The sequence below is a fragment of the Rhinopithecus roxellana genome, chromosome 19 (assembly GCF_007565055.1).
Source record: "Rhinopithecus roxellana isolate Shanxi Qingling chromosome 19, ASM756505v1, whole genome shotgun sequence".
NCBI lineage: Eukaryota > Metazoa > Chordata > Mammalia > Primates > Cercopithecidae > Rhinopithecus > Rhinopithecus roxellana.
This window is the reverse complement of record NC_044567.1, coordinates 50,143,418-50,158,968: the sequence shown is the minus strand read 5'-3', so window position 1 is coordinate 50,158,968 and position 15,551 is coordinate 50,143,418. Positions and strand designations below refer to the sequence as shown.

Genomic DNA, 15,551 nt, shown 5'->3' with positions numbered 1-15,551 from the left:
GATGTTGAAAGAGGAAATATTTTTGTGTGGCCTTCTGCAATTTACTTAGCCCAGCCTGGTACTTGAACCTATGGGTACCTCCCTGAACCTCTTCCCTAGAAGTGGGCTCGTATGGTTTTAGTTCTGTCCCGATGGTGACATCATACTCAAGCTGGGAAAAACATAGCTCCCAGATCTACAGCAGATGACTGAGAACCTTCTTCAGGCCCCAAAAAATTCTGCTTTCACTTTCTTCATCTCCCCCAAGGGCTTTTGCAAAACTCTAAATTATGCCACCACCCACTTTGTCTTTTCTCTTTCTAAACTCTGGGTGTCCTGCTTCTCTACTAATTACCAATATACTGGAGTCACACTTGAGTTGGAATCCTGGCTCTGCCACCTGGGTGGCACATTCTGTGTGACCCTAAGCAGTTAACTTTACCTCTCTGAGACTCATTTCCTTCACCTGAAAAATGAGGGTTAATTCAGTGCCTGCTTCTAGTAAGTGCTTAGTGCATGGCTGTAGCATGGGATGATGGCCATTATGGTTTAATCTATGTTGAACCAGCATCAGAGAGAATACAATTGGAAAGACAAAGCTTCTGTGTCATCATCTATAAAACAGGGATGGTATTAGTCACCTGACAGAGTTGTCCTGAAAAACCACTCCAAGGTGCGGATAATAGTACCTGGTAGATAACCAGCTGTACTCTGTGTTAACTTCCTTCCATCCCCTGCCTTCTCTTCCCCTTCCCTTCTCTTCCTTTCTTCTGTTTGGATAACCACACAGGTCCACAGGACTGCAGAAGAATATATTAACTCTTCCTTTCTGCTCTTCTTGTGGGTAGACTGGGAAGACAAACTAGGAGTAGAGAAACCAGAGGAAGTGGTTTGGTCAGGTCTTTTACAAGGGAAAGAGAGTAAACAACCCCTTAGTGGGTGAGACAGAGAAGAGTTGTTGGTTAGGAGGAAATGCAGCCAGCCTGAATGGAGGCTTTTGACATATCAACCTGGCCTTAAATCTCTAAGCCACTGCAGAGGGTCTGCCTGCAAGACAGATTAGGAGCTGGTTAGTTAGTGCTCCCTGAAGCAGAGGTGAGAGCCAGGTGAGAGCCAAGATTAAGTCATGACTGAAAATAGTTAAGGGGACAGTAAAGGAATTGTGAATAAAATGCCTCATTCTACCTTGGGTTTTATATTTCATTAAATCCTATTTTAACTGCATGGTTTTTTGTCACATGAGTGTATGGTTACTGCTGGAGAAGGTTATTATGCTTAACTCTTTTAACAAGAGTTTTGTTATGTGTATGGGACAGCAAACTGCGTAGAAAAGTGTGCAAGAAAAATTCCATTTCTCTGCTAACATTTTGACCACAGCCAACGTTGCAACCAAAACTCAGTTATCTAAACTGAGAATAAAGCAATGGTAGGCAAAGGATGCTGAGGGAAGGAGACATTAATTATGAAGGTGGCCCAAACTTAGAAAGTAGATGCCACCAGGCAACAAGACACCTTCAGGAACACTAAACCCCTGTGAGGAGAAGGACATGGACACTGTCGAAGAAGAATAGGGTCTGGGCATCTGCAGGAGAGGCTGTGCTGCTGTTGCCTCTGCCTGTCTCAGATCCTGGCTCCGAGGTGAGCCTCATGGGCAGAGGTAACTGGATTCTCTGTGAGTGGAAGTGAGAACATGGGAATGAATGGAGAAACTCAGGAGAAAACAGAGAAAGTGCACGGTGATGGCTCTCAGATCAGTCAAGGGAAAAAGACCTCTCCTCAGGACCCTCCCGGCATGCTGTGCTCATCCCTGATAGAGCATTTATCATGCTTTATTTAAATCGCCTTTTAATAATTAATTAACATTTCATATGAATATTTAATATTTTCTTTCCCATATCCCCCACTAAACTGAGAGCTAAAGCAAGGACCACATCTGAGTGGACTTTGTATTCTCAACATCAAAGACAGTGCCCAACATCCATTAAATGCTCAATAAATAAACACTATAGTCATTACTTTCAGCTAATTTCAGCCACCTTAATTAAGGTCTTATGCTCTAGAGCCAAACTACTTGAGTTTGAATCCCAGCCACAGACTAGACAAGTCACTTATCCACACTCTGCCTCAGTTTCCTTTCATGTTAAAGAGCTATAATGGTGGGACACACTTCATAGAGTTGCTGTGAAGATAAAATGAGTTAAGTCTGGTCAGCCATGGTGGCTCACACCTATAATCCTAGCACTTTGGGAGATCTAGGCAGGCGGATTGCTTGAACTCAGGAGTTCAAGACCAGCCTCAATGACATGGTGAAACCCTATCTCTACCAAAAATACAATAAATAAATAAATAAATAAAATTAGCCCGGCAAGGTGGTGCACACCTGTGGTCCCAGCTACTTGGGAGGCTGAGGTGTGAGGATCTCCTGAACTGAGGAGGCGGAGGTTGCTGTGAGTCGAGATCACCACCACTGCACTCCAGCCTGGGCAACAGAGTGAGACATCATTTTTTTTTCTCAAAAAAATAACTAAATAAATGTTTTAAATGAGTTAAATCATGTTCATTGAGCACAGCGCCTTATAGTGTTCAATCAATGTCAGCTATCAAATATCATTATCATCATCATCATCTTCATTATGTCAACTTCTCAGTGACCAGGGACAAATCTCTAAACTTACCTCAATTTCCTCTCCTAGTTCAACTGCATGCTCTTTAAGATGACTTTTGGCACTAACACCTTCTGGTTCTTTCCCTGTTATGTTTTACCCACTCTATATGTTATTTACAGAAACTTCTGAATCCTAAACTGGATCTCTCTGCCAACCAATGCATGTTTGGACCATCTTCCCAGACCAAGAAGAGCTGTGTGCTTAGGACATTCAATTGCATGTGTTATAATTAGCCTGAGAAAAATATGACAAGAAAATTAAATCATATGCAAATACACAACATAATGCACTTCAGAGGCAAACAGAAATATCTGCATAACCTGCTGTTTAAGATTATCCACATGACAGCTTTCATCCGTTAGGGTATCTAGCAAAGGGTTAAGGGAAAATCTGATCATAAGATGACAAGCTTGTATACCACCTTGTCATAGGACCCGCTGTCCTTCTTGGATGGGAAAGCAGGATAATGGGAAATGAGAAGTTAAGGAAAATAACAGAAGTTGAAATGAGGTGCCAAAGGAAGGCAACCACAAACTAGCTGAAAATACTGGGAAAAAAAAGGTGTGAAGAACATGAAATACAATTACTTTAGTCAACGACATTCACTGACTGCAACAATTTGTGTAGAAAAAAAAGGGCATATAAAGACTACATACACTTATGTATATTCATAAAGTATCTCTAAAAGACTACGCAAGAAATTGATGGCTTTGGTAGCTTCCAGGGAGGAAAACTGGGTGGCTGTGGGGGCTGGGGATGGGGTGGAGAAACTTTTTACTAGATACTCTTTTGTGTTTTTTGAAACATGTGAATATGTTACCAATTTCAAAATGGATTTTTTTTTTTTAAAGATCCTCTGATAGGGTGAGCAGAGAATGAGTTGGAAGTTGGAACCTGGATTCTGGTTGTGTCCCTTTATCAGTATCAGCGGGTGTGATTTACAGCAAGTCTCTCCCCACTCTGGACCTTGACTTCTTCCACTGAAAGTGAAAGGGTTAAATTATATTTTATACCCAGCTCCCACTTTCACAGAGTTCTCCATTAAGCAGGGACCACAATGCTTCAGCCAACCTTCTTCCAGCCCTGTGGAGCGTGAGCATCCCAGCTCCTTTCACTCTGGACCTGGTCCTTCCAGCCCACGTTCTTTATTTTGGCGGTCATGGCCCCTTCTTTGACCTCTTATACCTGGGAATTGCTTGTGATAGAAGAAAGGTAGCTGGGAGCTTGAAGTCAAGTAAAATGAGAATGACTACAAGGGCAAAAAACCATTTGGTGCACCTAAGAAAGACCCCAGAAAAAGAGAGAATTAGGTGAGGCCAAGGGTGTACAAACAACAACAACAATAAAAACAGAGTGAGGGGGAAAGGCAGTGGAGACGCTGAAGCACATGAAAGGAAAGAAGGAACAGCAACTCCAGTGCCAGTTCCATGGTGGAAGGGAGGGGTGTAGGAATGCCCGTGTGCAATGAGTAAAACCACAGGGGAGAAGTCCTCTCTCTCTTTCCACCAGTACAGGAGTCCCCATCATGACTCCTGAACATTTGCTTAGATGCTATAACACTGGCTACCTCTAGGGCCCACATGCCACCAATAGCATTGACTAAAAAGGTATCAGAGAGCACCCCTAGGCTTCAGGCAGAGGTTGGAGAGAGAGAAAGGGAAGAGAAGAAGAGAAGGGAAGGAGAGGAGGGGAGAGGGAGGCAGAGTGACACAGAGCCATGAACAGTATAGAAATAAGACCAAAAAAAAAAAAAAAAAGGCAGAGAAAGGGGGAAAAAAAGAGATCAATTGAGGATCACAGTTACCCCCACAAAAGCCCATGTGCCTCATAACATTAATAAACTTTATTATTTATTTATTTATTTATTTATTTATTTTGAGACAGGGTCTCACTCTCATGCCTGAGGTTGGAGTACAGTGGCATGACCACAGTTCACTGCAGTCTCGACCTTCCAGGCTCAGGTGGTCCTCCCACTTCAGCCTCCTGAGTAGCTAGGACTAAAGATGTGCACCACCATGCACAGGTAATTTTTTGTAGAGACAGGGTTTTGCCATGTTGTCCAGGTTGGTCTTGAACTTCTGAGCTCAAGCAATCTGCCCATCTTGGCCTCCTAAAGTGCTGGATTACAGGCGTGAGCCACTGCACCTAGCCGATGAATTTTAATATTAAAAGTAATGTTGGCTCTTATCACCATTTGCAGAACAGTCCTAAAGGAAAATGCATTCAGCATTCTAAGTAGCACACCAAGAACCCAACATTGCGGTTCCATCTCTCCATCTACCACCTCCATGAAATCCCTGAGACAAGGGGACAAACAAGAGCCCCCAACCACAAGCAGAAATGTCAGGGGCTAGAAGTATCAGATCAAGAGTAAAAGGGTTGGTAGGCTTATACTCCACAGGGCTGGAGGATCACTTTGCGAGGAGATTCACAACCAAGAGTCCATCTCAAGAGCAGAAACTACAGGAGAAACAGTTGAAGGAACTGGTGACATTTAGCCTGCAGAAGAAAGGATGGTCTTGAGGACTTCACTAGCAGGTGGACTGCTAGACCCCTTTCAGCATCAAAGTGCTCTGATTCTATAAAGAGTTTGAAGAGTTTCCACGTGAAAGAAATACCAAAGTTATTTTTGTGTGGGTCCCCAGAGATAAATTAGGAGAAATGGGAGAAATTCACATGGAGACAGATTTCAATCTGATGAAAGGAAGAAGCTTTAAACACAGCAAGATGTTCCAGAATAGAATTGATTACACTGTCACTGAAGGAATGTATTGAAGGGATTCCTACAGCAGGCAGGAAGGAGGCTTAGGTGGTATCTCAGATGTTTTCCAATTCTGAGCCTCTGAGTAGCAGGTAAACAGGAACACTGGGGGCTCCAGTGAAACCTGATCAAGCCACACAATTGTCAGCTCTGAAAATTGTCAGCTCAGGAAACCGTGTTCACTTACATTGATCTCCCCTCCCAACAGATTTATTTCATGAGAGAAAACAGCTTACCAGTCGTGGTGGCGGTTATACCCCAGAATGAGGGAAGGCTGGCCAGAAGACCTTCCTGCCACTGTGCACAACATCACACACCAACATCAGAATGCCAGAACACCAGGTGTGGTGAACAGATGTTTCAGAGATAAACAAGGGAAATTTTCTTAAAAACTTATGATTGGTACATCACAAGGCTAAATGGTAATTTCTTGGTGGAGAGGTTATGTGGGTCACCTCTGTTCTGCCTCATGAATTTTTTTTTTCTGGCCAAGGGAGTCTTCCAGGATGGTAACACTATTCCACAGGAGCTGTTGTGTCCAATTACCTCTGAGAATGAGAACTGAGGCAGTTGGACTAGGGCTGGAGAACACAGGATGGAGTGACTACCTGGGCAAAGCCTGGTCTCCTGATTGGTAGCTGTGTGGCTTCAAGTGAGTAAATTAACCTCTCTGTGGTTAAGGGTTCCTCCTCTTTAAAGTAGAGAAAAAGTAGTATTTGCCTCCTTATTTTGAAGATTAAACACTTACAGCGTGTATGATACTTGTTTTTAGTGTAAAACACTTAGAGGAGGCCCTAGCACTTAGGAAGTCCTACATTTATTTTATTATCATAATAATATAATTTTGAAAGGAAGTATGATGGAGAGGGGAAGCCCTGCACTTTAGAATTAGTTAGAATTGGATTCAAATCTTGTGCACCAAGCCTTTGCATCAACAATGGTAAAAATAGCCAGGCATGGTAGCATGCTCCTCTAATCCCAGCACTTTGGAAGGCTGAGGCAGGAGGATTGCTTAAGCCCAGGAGTTCAAGACCAGCCTGGGCAATATAACAAGACCCTCGTCCCTAAAAAACAAACAGTGTATTTAAAACAAGGCCAAAAAAAACCTCCCCTGCAGAGTTGGAGTGAGAAATTAAATAACATTTGTTTATGTGCCTAGTTCTGTACCTGGCATACAGTAGTTGTTCAAGAAATACTAGTTCCTTTTTCCCCTTTCCTGGTACCAGTGTTTCATCACTGTGCTAAGAGATAGGGATACAAATATGAATGAGGTGTAGTCCCTGTCTGCAAATGGGTCATAGTCCAGCAGAAAGGCTTGGACACAAACTATGACAAGGACTATCAAAGAGGTATCAATCTTCCAAGGTGTGATGGGATCATAGGAAAAGCATGACCCAAGTTTGTCTGGGAGAATCAAGAAAACCTTAACCTAGGAGGCAATGCATAAGCTGAGATTTGAAGAAAGAACAGAATTTCACTGGGCTGGTCAAAGTACTGGTCAGAGAAGAGGGTGGGAGTATTTCAAGTTGCATAGAGAATGTGTTGCATACATGTGCCATAAGGAGAGCCATCAATCATTGCTTGGAGTCACTAGCTGCCCGTGTGTCTTTCTCTAGATTTCTGTGTCAAGGCCCCTTGGGGCCTAAGCAGGATACCCCTCCTCTCCCTGAAAGAGCTTCCATCTAGAGAATTAACAGGAAACCTCATGGCAGAGAAGACACTTGGTCAATCAAAAGTAGCACATGCACATTTCAAGGGGGAAATAACTAGGAAAGAGCAAGCCCACAATAGCTGAACACATCGGAAACGTAAAATGTTTTAAAGGCTTTTCTAAAATAGAGCTTCATGCCACTCCAGAGTTATGATGCTGGAAGGTGGCACATGCTTGTCCTGGTTGCTTCATCAGCAACTGCACTGAGGTCACCAGGTCACCCCACCTTGGCCAAGACACGGGTCACTGTGGCATTTCCAGGACCCTTGAAACCAGGCTGGGAGCACCGGAGTATGAGCCTTTGGTAGAGGCCGCAGTACAGCAGGCAGTTTCAGAACCCTCCCCTCAAAGCCAGCAAGTGAGAAGGGCTTCCAGGGGTGTGTGTGTGTGTGTGTGTGTGTGTGTGTGTGTGTGTGTGTTGTGTATGTTACATGTATGTATGCTGTGTGTAGGTATGCAGTATGCATTGGGTATATGTGCATTTGGGTGTATATGTTGGTATACATGTATGTTCATGTATATGTGTGTAGTGTGTGTAGTGTATGTGTGTGTGTTTGTGTATATGTGTGCTTGTACATGTGTGACTGTGTGGATGTATGTATGTGGGCGAGTGGGAAATGAGGGGCTCAGAGGTCCTCTTCTCCAGAGACCAGCTGCACGGAGTCATCATGCTGCAGGGGTACCCTCTGGTCAGTGGGGAGGGAAAACCCACCCCAGCACTGCTTCTCTCCTGCTTTGAAACCCACAGCTCATTCAACAGATCTGGCCAAATCGCCCCTAATTCATCATTACAAAGAGGGTAAAACTCCTTTCCTCAGCCAAATCTCTGCTTCTCCAAGCCTCCTCTCCCCCAGAGGATACACACTTTGGTTCTTCTTCCACTGGAGCGTCCTCCCACCTTTGGAGTCCCTTCACACTGCCTCCCCCACCAAATTCTACTCTCTGGATAATGTCTGGAAAACGCCTTTATCTCATGGAGTAATGGGGCTCCAAGTGTTCCCTGTCCCAGCAAGGCCTCAGTGAGTCAACTATTTAGGAAACATGGGTAGAGTCCCACTGTGCACCCTACACGTCCAGCCAGCCACAAGAGCAAGACTCCCACCCTGCCCTCAAGGTGCTTGGTGGGGAGAATGAAAACTGTAAGGCCTTGTAGTGCAGTAGAAAAAGCTAGAGCTTTGGGGACCCAGGTGCTGAATCCAGCTCTACCACTTACAGGCTGTGTGACCTTGGATAAGTACTTGGCCTCCCTAATCTCACCTCTGAAATGGAGCTAACAGTGCACTATATGTCTCATCCATCCTCCCAAACAAGTCAAGGCAAAATATTAAATATTAAAAAGACCAAATCAAAGAGTCTTCAAGTGCCCAGGGGTTAGTGGGATATCCTGGGCCCATCCAGGAAGGAAGGGTGACATTATCAGACAACCAGTGGGCTGCTGGATCCCAGCGAGGGGAATGGGAAAGATGGAGTCTCCTGTCCCTGGAAGTCCCACTTCCCCTTCCCACTCTCTTGGAGAGCTGTGCTTGGCAGACTGGGCCAGGGCTGAGCAATAGGCACTTCCAGGGAAGGGGCTGAGGCACACATGGAATGCCCCTAAGAGGCTGAGGGGAAGATTGTCCCACTGAGCCTACCCTGCTCTCAATGCCTCAACACACATACTCATTACATACACACACACATACACACATGCACATACACACACACACAAAACACACCACATCTAGAAACCCTGATATCCACCCACACATCAACACATCCATTTCAAACCCAGGACTCACTAAATGCACACATACACACACGGAACATACATGTCACCATAGACATTACATCCCGCCGGCACCTCACTCTAATGGCCACAGCACGCCACCCGCAGACATGCTCACATTCAAGAGTTTCACAGAAATGCCCATTCACACATACACAATGCACATCCTACGCACACCCAATACTTGGCACCACACTCGCAATCGTGTTCAAATGCCCACACTACACAGCAACTCGCTCTCTCCACAGCCCATCTCACACACTCAGGAGTCCTCTCACCCCTGTCTGCACTGCGGCCACATCAACACAATGGTTACACTACTTCTTATCTCTCCCACAAGCCCACACACCGGAGCACATCTGTACAGAGCATCCCCATCCCACTCCCTACCACACCCCACCCCCGCACCCGGCCGACTCCAGCAAGAAGCTTCCCGCTCGGTGTGCAGCGGCCACAGTGGCCAGGAATTAAAATGCAGCGAGGAGGAGCCGGGCGCGTCAGCACCGCGTCTCCAGGAGCGCACGGCGCTCACGGTCGCCGCCGCCCCGCCCGCCCCGAGCCGCGGGGCCAGCGAGCGGAGGAGCAGGTGCTCGGAGCCCAGCCGCGCCAGCGTCGCGCGGCCGCTGCCCAAGTTCGCCTGGGGCCCGAAGAGGGTTCTCCCAGGCAACCGGGTAAGGAGCTTAGCCGGCGTCACGGCCACCGCGAGCTCGGAGTCTCGAGAGGAGAAGGGCGCGCGGAGCAGCGAGTCCGGGTCACCCCCGGGAGGTGTTGGCGGGGCTCCGCAGTCCCCAGCTCTTGTCGCCGCCGGGGCAGAGAGAAGAGGCAAGAGACAGCAAGGCCGGGCTTTTCTGGAGACGCGAGGCACCTGGGAGAGCCGAGGCGAGAGGCGACACTTCCCTGCAGCAAGCTTCCTTGAAGGGGCCCGGCGGCGAACAGCCTCCTGCAGGACGCCCTGAGAAGCTCTCAGCCCCAGGCGAGAGCGGGCGCCTGGCAGGACTTAGGCGCGGGACTTGGGGAAGCCTAAGCGGGTCTCTGCCTAGCGCAGCCCGGGGAGCAGTGACAAGGAAGGGTCCTGGAGGGGAAGGGAAAGAAGGCGGCAGCCGGCAAGGCGACCACTCACCCCCGTACACACCCACCCCGCCCGCCCAGCCAGGAGCTGCGGTGCGCCTCTGGGGGCGCTCGTTCCTTGGCGCCTTCTTCCCCGGGTCCCAGCACCGCTGGGCTACGGGCCGGGCTGGTGGGATCCCTGGGGATGTCCAGATCAGGCATGGTGGCCGAGTGGCCCTTCTCCCAGGACCAGCGTAAAAGCTGGGGTTAAGCGGGGCAGGGGGGGACTCGGCTCAGGGTCCCCCGAGGTCCAGGACGAGGGGAGGCGGGCGCAGCACCCAGGGACTGGAGAGGCGGCTCCCTGTGGGACCCCTCCAGAAGTAGTGCCCGGCGCCGGGCATCCTCCAGGAAGACCAGGGACCGGGAGAGTCTGGGAGGCGCTCGGGAGAGGCCACTGCCAGGAGCTGCGGGCTGAGGCGGCGCTCAATCCCGGGCGGGCGCCCGCGGAGGCGGCAGCGGCGGCGCCGGGCGGGCATGCCGCGCCACTGGAGCTCCTTTCGGGCGCACGCTTCTCTGGCGCGGGCTGCGCGCGGCTGCCGCTGCTGCTGCTTCCACTGCTGCTGCGGACTCCCATGGCGGCTCCACCCGGCCGGGGCCGCCGCCGCTGCCGCCAGCCGCGGGCTGAATGAATGAGCCGGAGCGGCGGAGCCGGGCTGCCCGCGGCCGCGCTCACCGGCCCGGGACGCTTCCGCATGGCCCGCGAGGAGCCGGCGCCCGCGGCGGTGGCGGCGGCCGGGCAGCCCGGGGGCGGCAGAGGCGGCAAGCGGGCACTGCAGGAGCCAGGGGTCGCCCGCAGGGGGCGGCCGTCGCTGAGCCGCGCTAAACTGCACGGGCTGCGGCACATGTGTGCCGGGCGCACAGCGGCGGGGGGCTCCTTCCAGCGGCGGGCGCTGTGGGTGCTGGCTTTCTGTACATCCCTCGGCTTGCTGCTGTCCTGGTCCTCGAACCGTTTGCTCTACTGGCTCAGCTTCCCGTCGCACACGCGGGTGCACCGCGAGTGGAGCCGCCAGTTACCCTTCCCCGCCGTCACCGTGTGCAACAACAACCCGCTGCGCTTCCCGCGCCTCTCCAAGGGGGACCTCTACTATGCCGGCCACTGGCTCGGGCTGCTGCTGCCCAACCGCACCGCGCGCCCGCTCGTCAGCGAGCTGCTGCGCGGCGACGAGCCGCGCCGCCAGTGGTTCCGAAAGCTGGCTGACTTCCGCCTCTTCTTGCCGCCGCGCCACTTCGAGGGCATCAGCGCCGCCTTCATGGACCGCCTGGGCCACCAGCTCGAGGACATGCTGCTCTCCTGCAAGTACCGCGGCGAGCTCTGCGGCCCACACAACTTCTCCTCCGTGAGTTGCCCTGCGCGCGAACGCGTTCCCTCTGCGCCCCCACTCCCCGGGAGTCAGGAGGCCTGGTATTCCGCCCTCTCGAGGCTGTCCCCAGGCCTCTTGCAGTGTTACCACTCCACAATGTCAAGGCAGAACCCACTCTTGGGTCCCGTGAGTCTTCTCCTGTAGGTTTTGGGAACTTGGACTTAACTGTAGGAGGAGTCGCCTCCCACCAGTGGGAGCTCCCCTGTCCCAGCCTCTCCTTCCAGTGTCAACCCCCAAACCCCTCATTCTACTCCTTATGGGCCCGTCTGTGAATATTAGTCAGCCTCCTTCTTCCTGACCTTAACTCCAGACCCACAGGACTCCAAGAAACTGCTCTGTCTGGAGTGTAGATAGATCTCTTAAGTGCTTAAGTGCGGACTTGTTGTCTTTGGGAAAACCAATAGACGGCTCTTTTTTTTTTTTTTTTTTTTTTTTAAAAAAAAAAAAAAGGAAGCTCTTCAAAAATGGACCATCAGGGGAATCACGCAGAGTCCCTAAGCAGGCGTACGATCCTAAGCAGCTTATGTCTTCAAAGTTCCCAAACACTTAGACTGTAGGAGAACTTGGGAGGAAACGCCCGGAAAACCAACACTGAAGCTGTACAGTTTGGTGGGGGAGGCAGCAGCATGCTTTGGCTACTTTTTCAAAGTGCAGGAGTCTTGAGCATCCAGCGGAACTGAGCAGTGGTGGGCCAGGGTTGGGCCCTTCACCTGGCCTCTATCCCCCATAAAATGTAAGTGTGGGTCTTCTGGTCTGGAGGAATGCTCTGGAGTTGAGAAAGCATCCTAGCAGGGATGTGGATGCAAACAGCCGCGGCCAGGAGAAGCTGTGCTCAGGGTTTGTAAACCATTTGCTGTGCCGGTTCCCCCACGCTGTGGGGTCTGGATAACGCAGCTGTTGGACAGAAGGTATCTGCCTTGTGCAGTCTGCCTTGGAGGAGTTCTGGTGCCAGGCCCCAGCATGATGCACGCCTGTCCAGTCATTCATATGTAAATGTCCCTTAGGTGGGTTTGGGCTTTTCCACTAGTACAGGGAAGGTTGATGTGTGTGTTTATTGGTAGTGCTCTGATGGTGATTTTACCAGCTCTGATTCATCACTCCTGAGATCCTCATTTCCGACAAAGCTTTTTTGGGGATGGTAAAGAGATGCCACGGTTCCAACAGGTGTTGGCATGACGCCGGTCAGGCCAAGTCTCTCATTGGCTGATTGGATTATTCCTTGTCTAGGAAGGCAACCCTGACTTCAATCTTGTCTTGCTGGCTTTGCTTTAAGCTTGTATATTTAGTAGCCCTGAATTATCCACTCTGAAAACATTCCTTATTTCCTGGGCTTTTCAGCTGGCCTTTAAAGAATATCTACTTGCTGACTCCCTGCTTTGGCAAGTAGGAGATGCTGTTAACATATGCTTCTAAGTGATTTCTTCCAGGACTCCAAGCACAATTCTGAGTTCCACGAAGGTGAAGGAATGAGGGCAGCGATCTCTTGTTTATTGTTTTTTGCTGATCACTAATTAGCAGCCTCAAGAGTTACAGTTCAAGGTTACATCCACGTAGCAGCAGGCTCTCGCTCCAGCTCTAAGTTTTACAGCAGGCCCATCAAATGTAATTCTGAAAATCTGACTATTGCTTTGCAAAGTGTGTGGAATTGCATTCTAACAGCCACTATGCACTTTTGATATTCACCACAGCCCTGCGTTAACAATGAGTTTTATTCCCATTTTTAAAATAAGAAAAATGAAGCTCTAAAAGTTGTCCAATGCTCAGAGCCAGTAAGTTCAAAGTCCAACTTTGCATACCACTAATTGCATTACACAGAAACCATATGTACCCTTCCTCTCTGACCTTGGGCCTCTCTTCAATCTCAGAGGACTCTTACATAGGACTCGCCCTCTCCCCCACCTCTACTCCTAGGAATCCTATCCCTCCTAGGAGCTGGGATAGTGGAAAGTGGAGCCACCCCAGGTGGCCCAGGTCGTCAGAGTCTTGGCAGCATGCCACTGAGGCATGCAGAGGACACAGTCCCTTCAGGAGCCACCTGACTTCAACCTCAGCAGCAGGCATGGCCATGAGTTGCGTGGGTCAGTTGTTAGGGAGTTGAAGAGAGTAAGGTCCTTCCCATTGGGACACACCCTTCTCTTACCTCCCTGTACTCTGAGTCCCTGCCTTTGAAGAGTTTGCAGGCACACACACACCCAAGCAAAAGTATTACCTCCATTCCTCAAATGTATGTGTTCCTGGAGACCCAAGTGACCCCTAGTGGCTTCCTATAATGGCCCAGTCCTGGGAGTACCCAGCCCCTTAAAGTTGTATGCTATAGGTTTTTCCAAGGACCTCAGAACTAAAGGCTTCACCCGTCTATCTGTAGAAGCCAGAAGCTATTTCAGGGGAGCCCCAAATATACAGCAGGCCCGTCAGGAACATTTTCCTGGCTTAATTCCTGGCTCCTGGCTTAATTCCTCTAGAGAACACCAGTGAAATGCATTTCAGTGAGAAGCAGGCCACTTCTGGGCATTTATTCCTTTCGGGGACAGAGAAGGGAAAGTGGAAAACAAGATGCCAAGCACCCCCCAGACACCTGTGCTCCCCAATTCTAAGAGGACTAGAGCAACAGGTGAGAGATGGAGTTCTAGAGGAGGCCTTTGGGGGGGTGTGCCAGCTGTCCCTAAGTCCCATTTCAACCAGTTAGTCCCATGGTCTGGAAATAAACCTGGCAGGGGAGGGAGTGTCTGCTGGGTCTTATCCTCTAGGCCCACTCGAGATGTATTCAGTCGCAGCGCCTCTCTTTGTTGCAGCTGTGCAAGAGTTAATCTCTCAGCAGTCAGATAAAGCAGCTTGGCTTCTGAATGCCTGTGTTGTTTCCCTGGCATCAGCTGTGGACTCGAGCTCTGCACACCCTGGCCCTTCTGGGGTTTCCTGGATCAGAAGAAGGGAGCCTTCCCAGTAATTGGGTGAGATGCAAAACAGTGAGGCTGAGCTAGCTGGGCACTGGGACTTTGGAAGAAGAACGAGGGGGTTGGAACAGAAACCAACAGAGGCCAATCTGACATCCACTGCAAGAACAAGGAGCAATGGCTCTCTCTCTGGCAGATGACATGGTTCAGGGGAGAATGCCAGCCAGACCTCAGCGCAGGTTTTTGGTGCTGCCATTTCCTAGCTGTGTGCCTTGGTCATACACTTTGCTCCCTGAGCCTCTGGTATTAATTCCTGCCTCAGAGATCTGGGATGAAGATAACATATGAGCAATAACTGGCGCGTTCCTGGACAGCAGTAGGTGCTCGATATTCAAGAGCCATTGTCATAATGTGGATAAAGTGTTCAGCTCAGTGTCTTGACATCTGATGGTAGCAGTTACTAATTACTATTCATATAATTATCATATCTTATTATAACCACTTACCTGAGTAGAGGTATATGCTCATTTTCTTGTTCATTCATTCAATCAACCAATGTCTCTTGAAGGTCAACTATATACTAAGTTCTATACTAGCTGCTGGGGGTATAAAATTAAATAAGGCTTGGTACATGCCCTTCGGGAGCTCACAGTGTTGTTGAGGACAGATGTGTGAATAGATGCCAGGAGCGTACAGAGGTGCTGTGTGAGCTCCAAGGATCAGACTGGGGATCTTCGATGGTTTATTGGAGCAGGTGGTGTCTCAGCTGAATCTTGAAGAATAAGTAGAAGTTCCAAAGTAGGCAAGGAGAGAAAGAGGACTTCAGGGTAAGCGGACAGGAGTCCAAATGCAAGAGTACAGAGACATGAAATGATGAGATTGAATGCATGCATTCTAGGCCCTGAGCCTAGTTGAGGGTGGCTGGAGGGAAGGGCTGGATGTGCTGAGATGGGAGTTGGGCTGAGGGGTGATGATACAATTGTGTGATGGGTGCCTGGAGACCAAACTAAAGTTTTTGAACATTGTAGCAAAACTCTGACTTCTTTTACTACTGGTTGAGAGACCTCATCTGTGTCCCAAACACCCCAGCTGCCACCCTGTTCCTAACTCTATGAGGGGCCACTCCTCCCTGCACAACCCCCTTTTCAAGAGTTAACCTTGAGTTCAGATTTTGGACCACTCATATGTACTGAAAGCCAAGAAAACAACATTTAGTTTCTTCACATTTTGTCACATCAGACAAGCTGGCTGCTACTTGCCAGGACAGAAAGCAAGAAATCATTTCAGCAACATATTGTTTAAAATCAGCT

The 15,551-nt window shown here is 49.4% G+C and overlaps 1 protein-coding gene across 1 annotated transcript in view; it reads left to right on the top strand.

Annotated features, from left to right (window-relative positions):
* The first annotated feature begins 10,618 nt into the window (after window positions 1-10,618).
* Window positions 10,619-15,551, top strand: part of ASIC2 (acid sensing ion channel subunit 2) — a 281,545-nt gene continuing 276,612 nt past the window's right edge. The window contains 1 exon segment of the mRNA XM_030924250.1: window positions 10,619-11,326. Within this exon segment, the coding sequence (XP_030780110.1) occupies window positions 10,619-11,326 (708 nt within the window).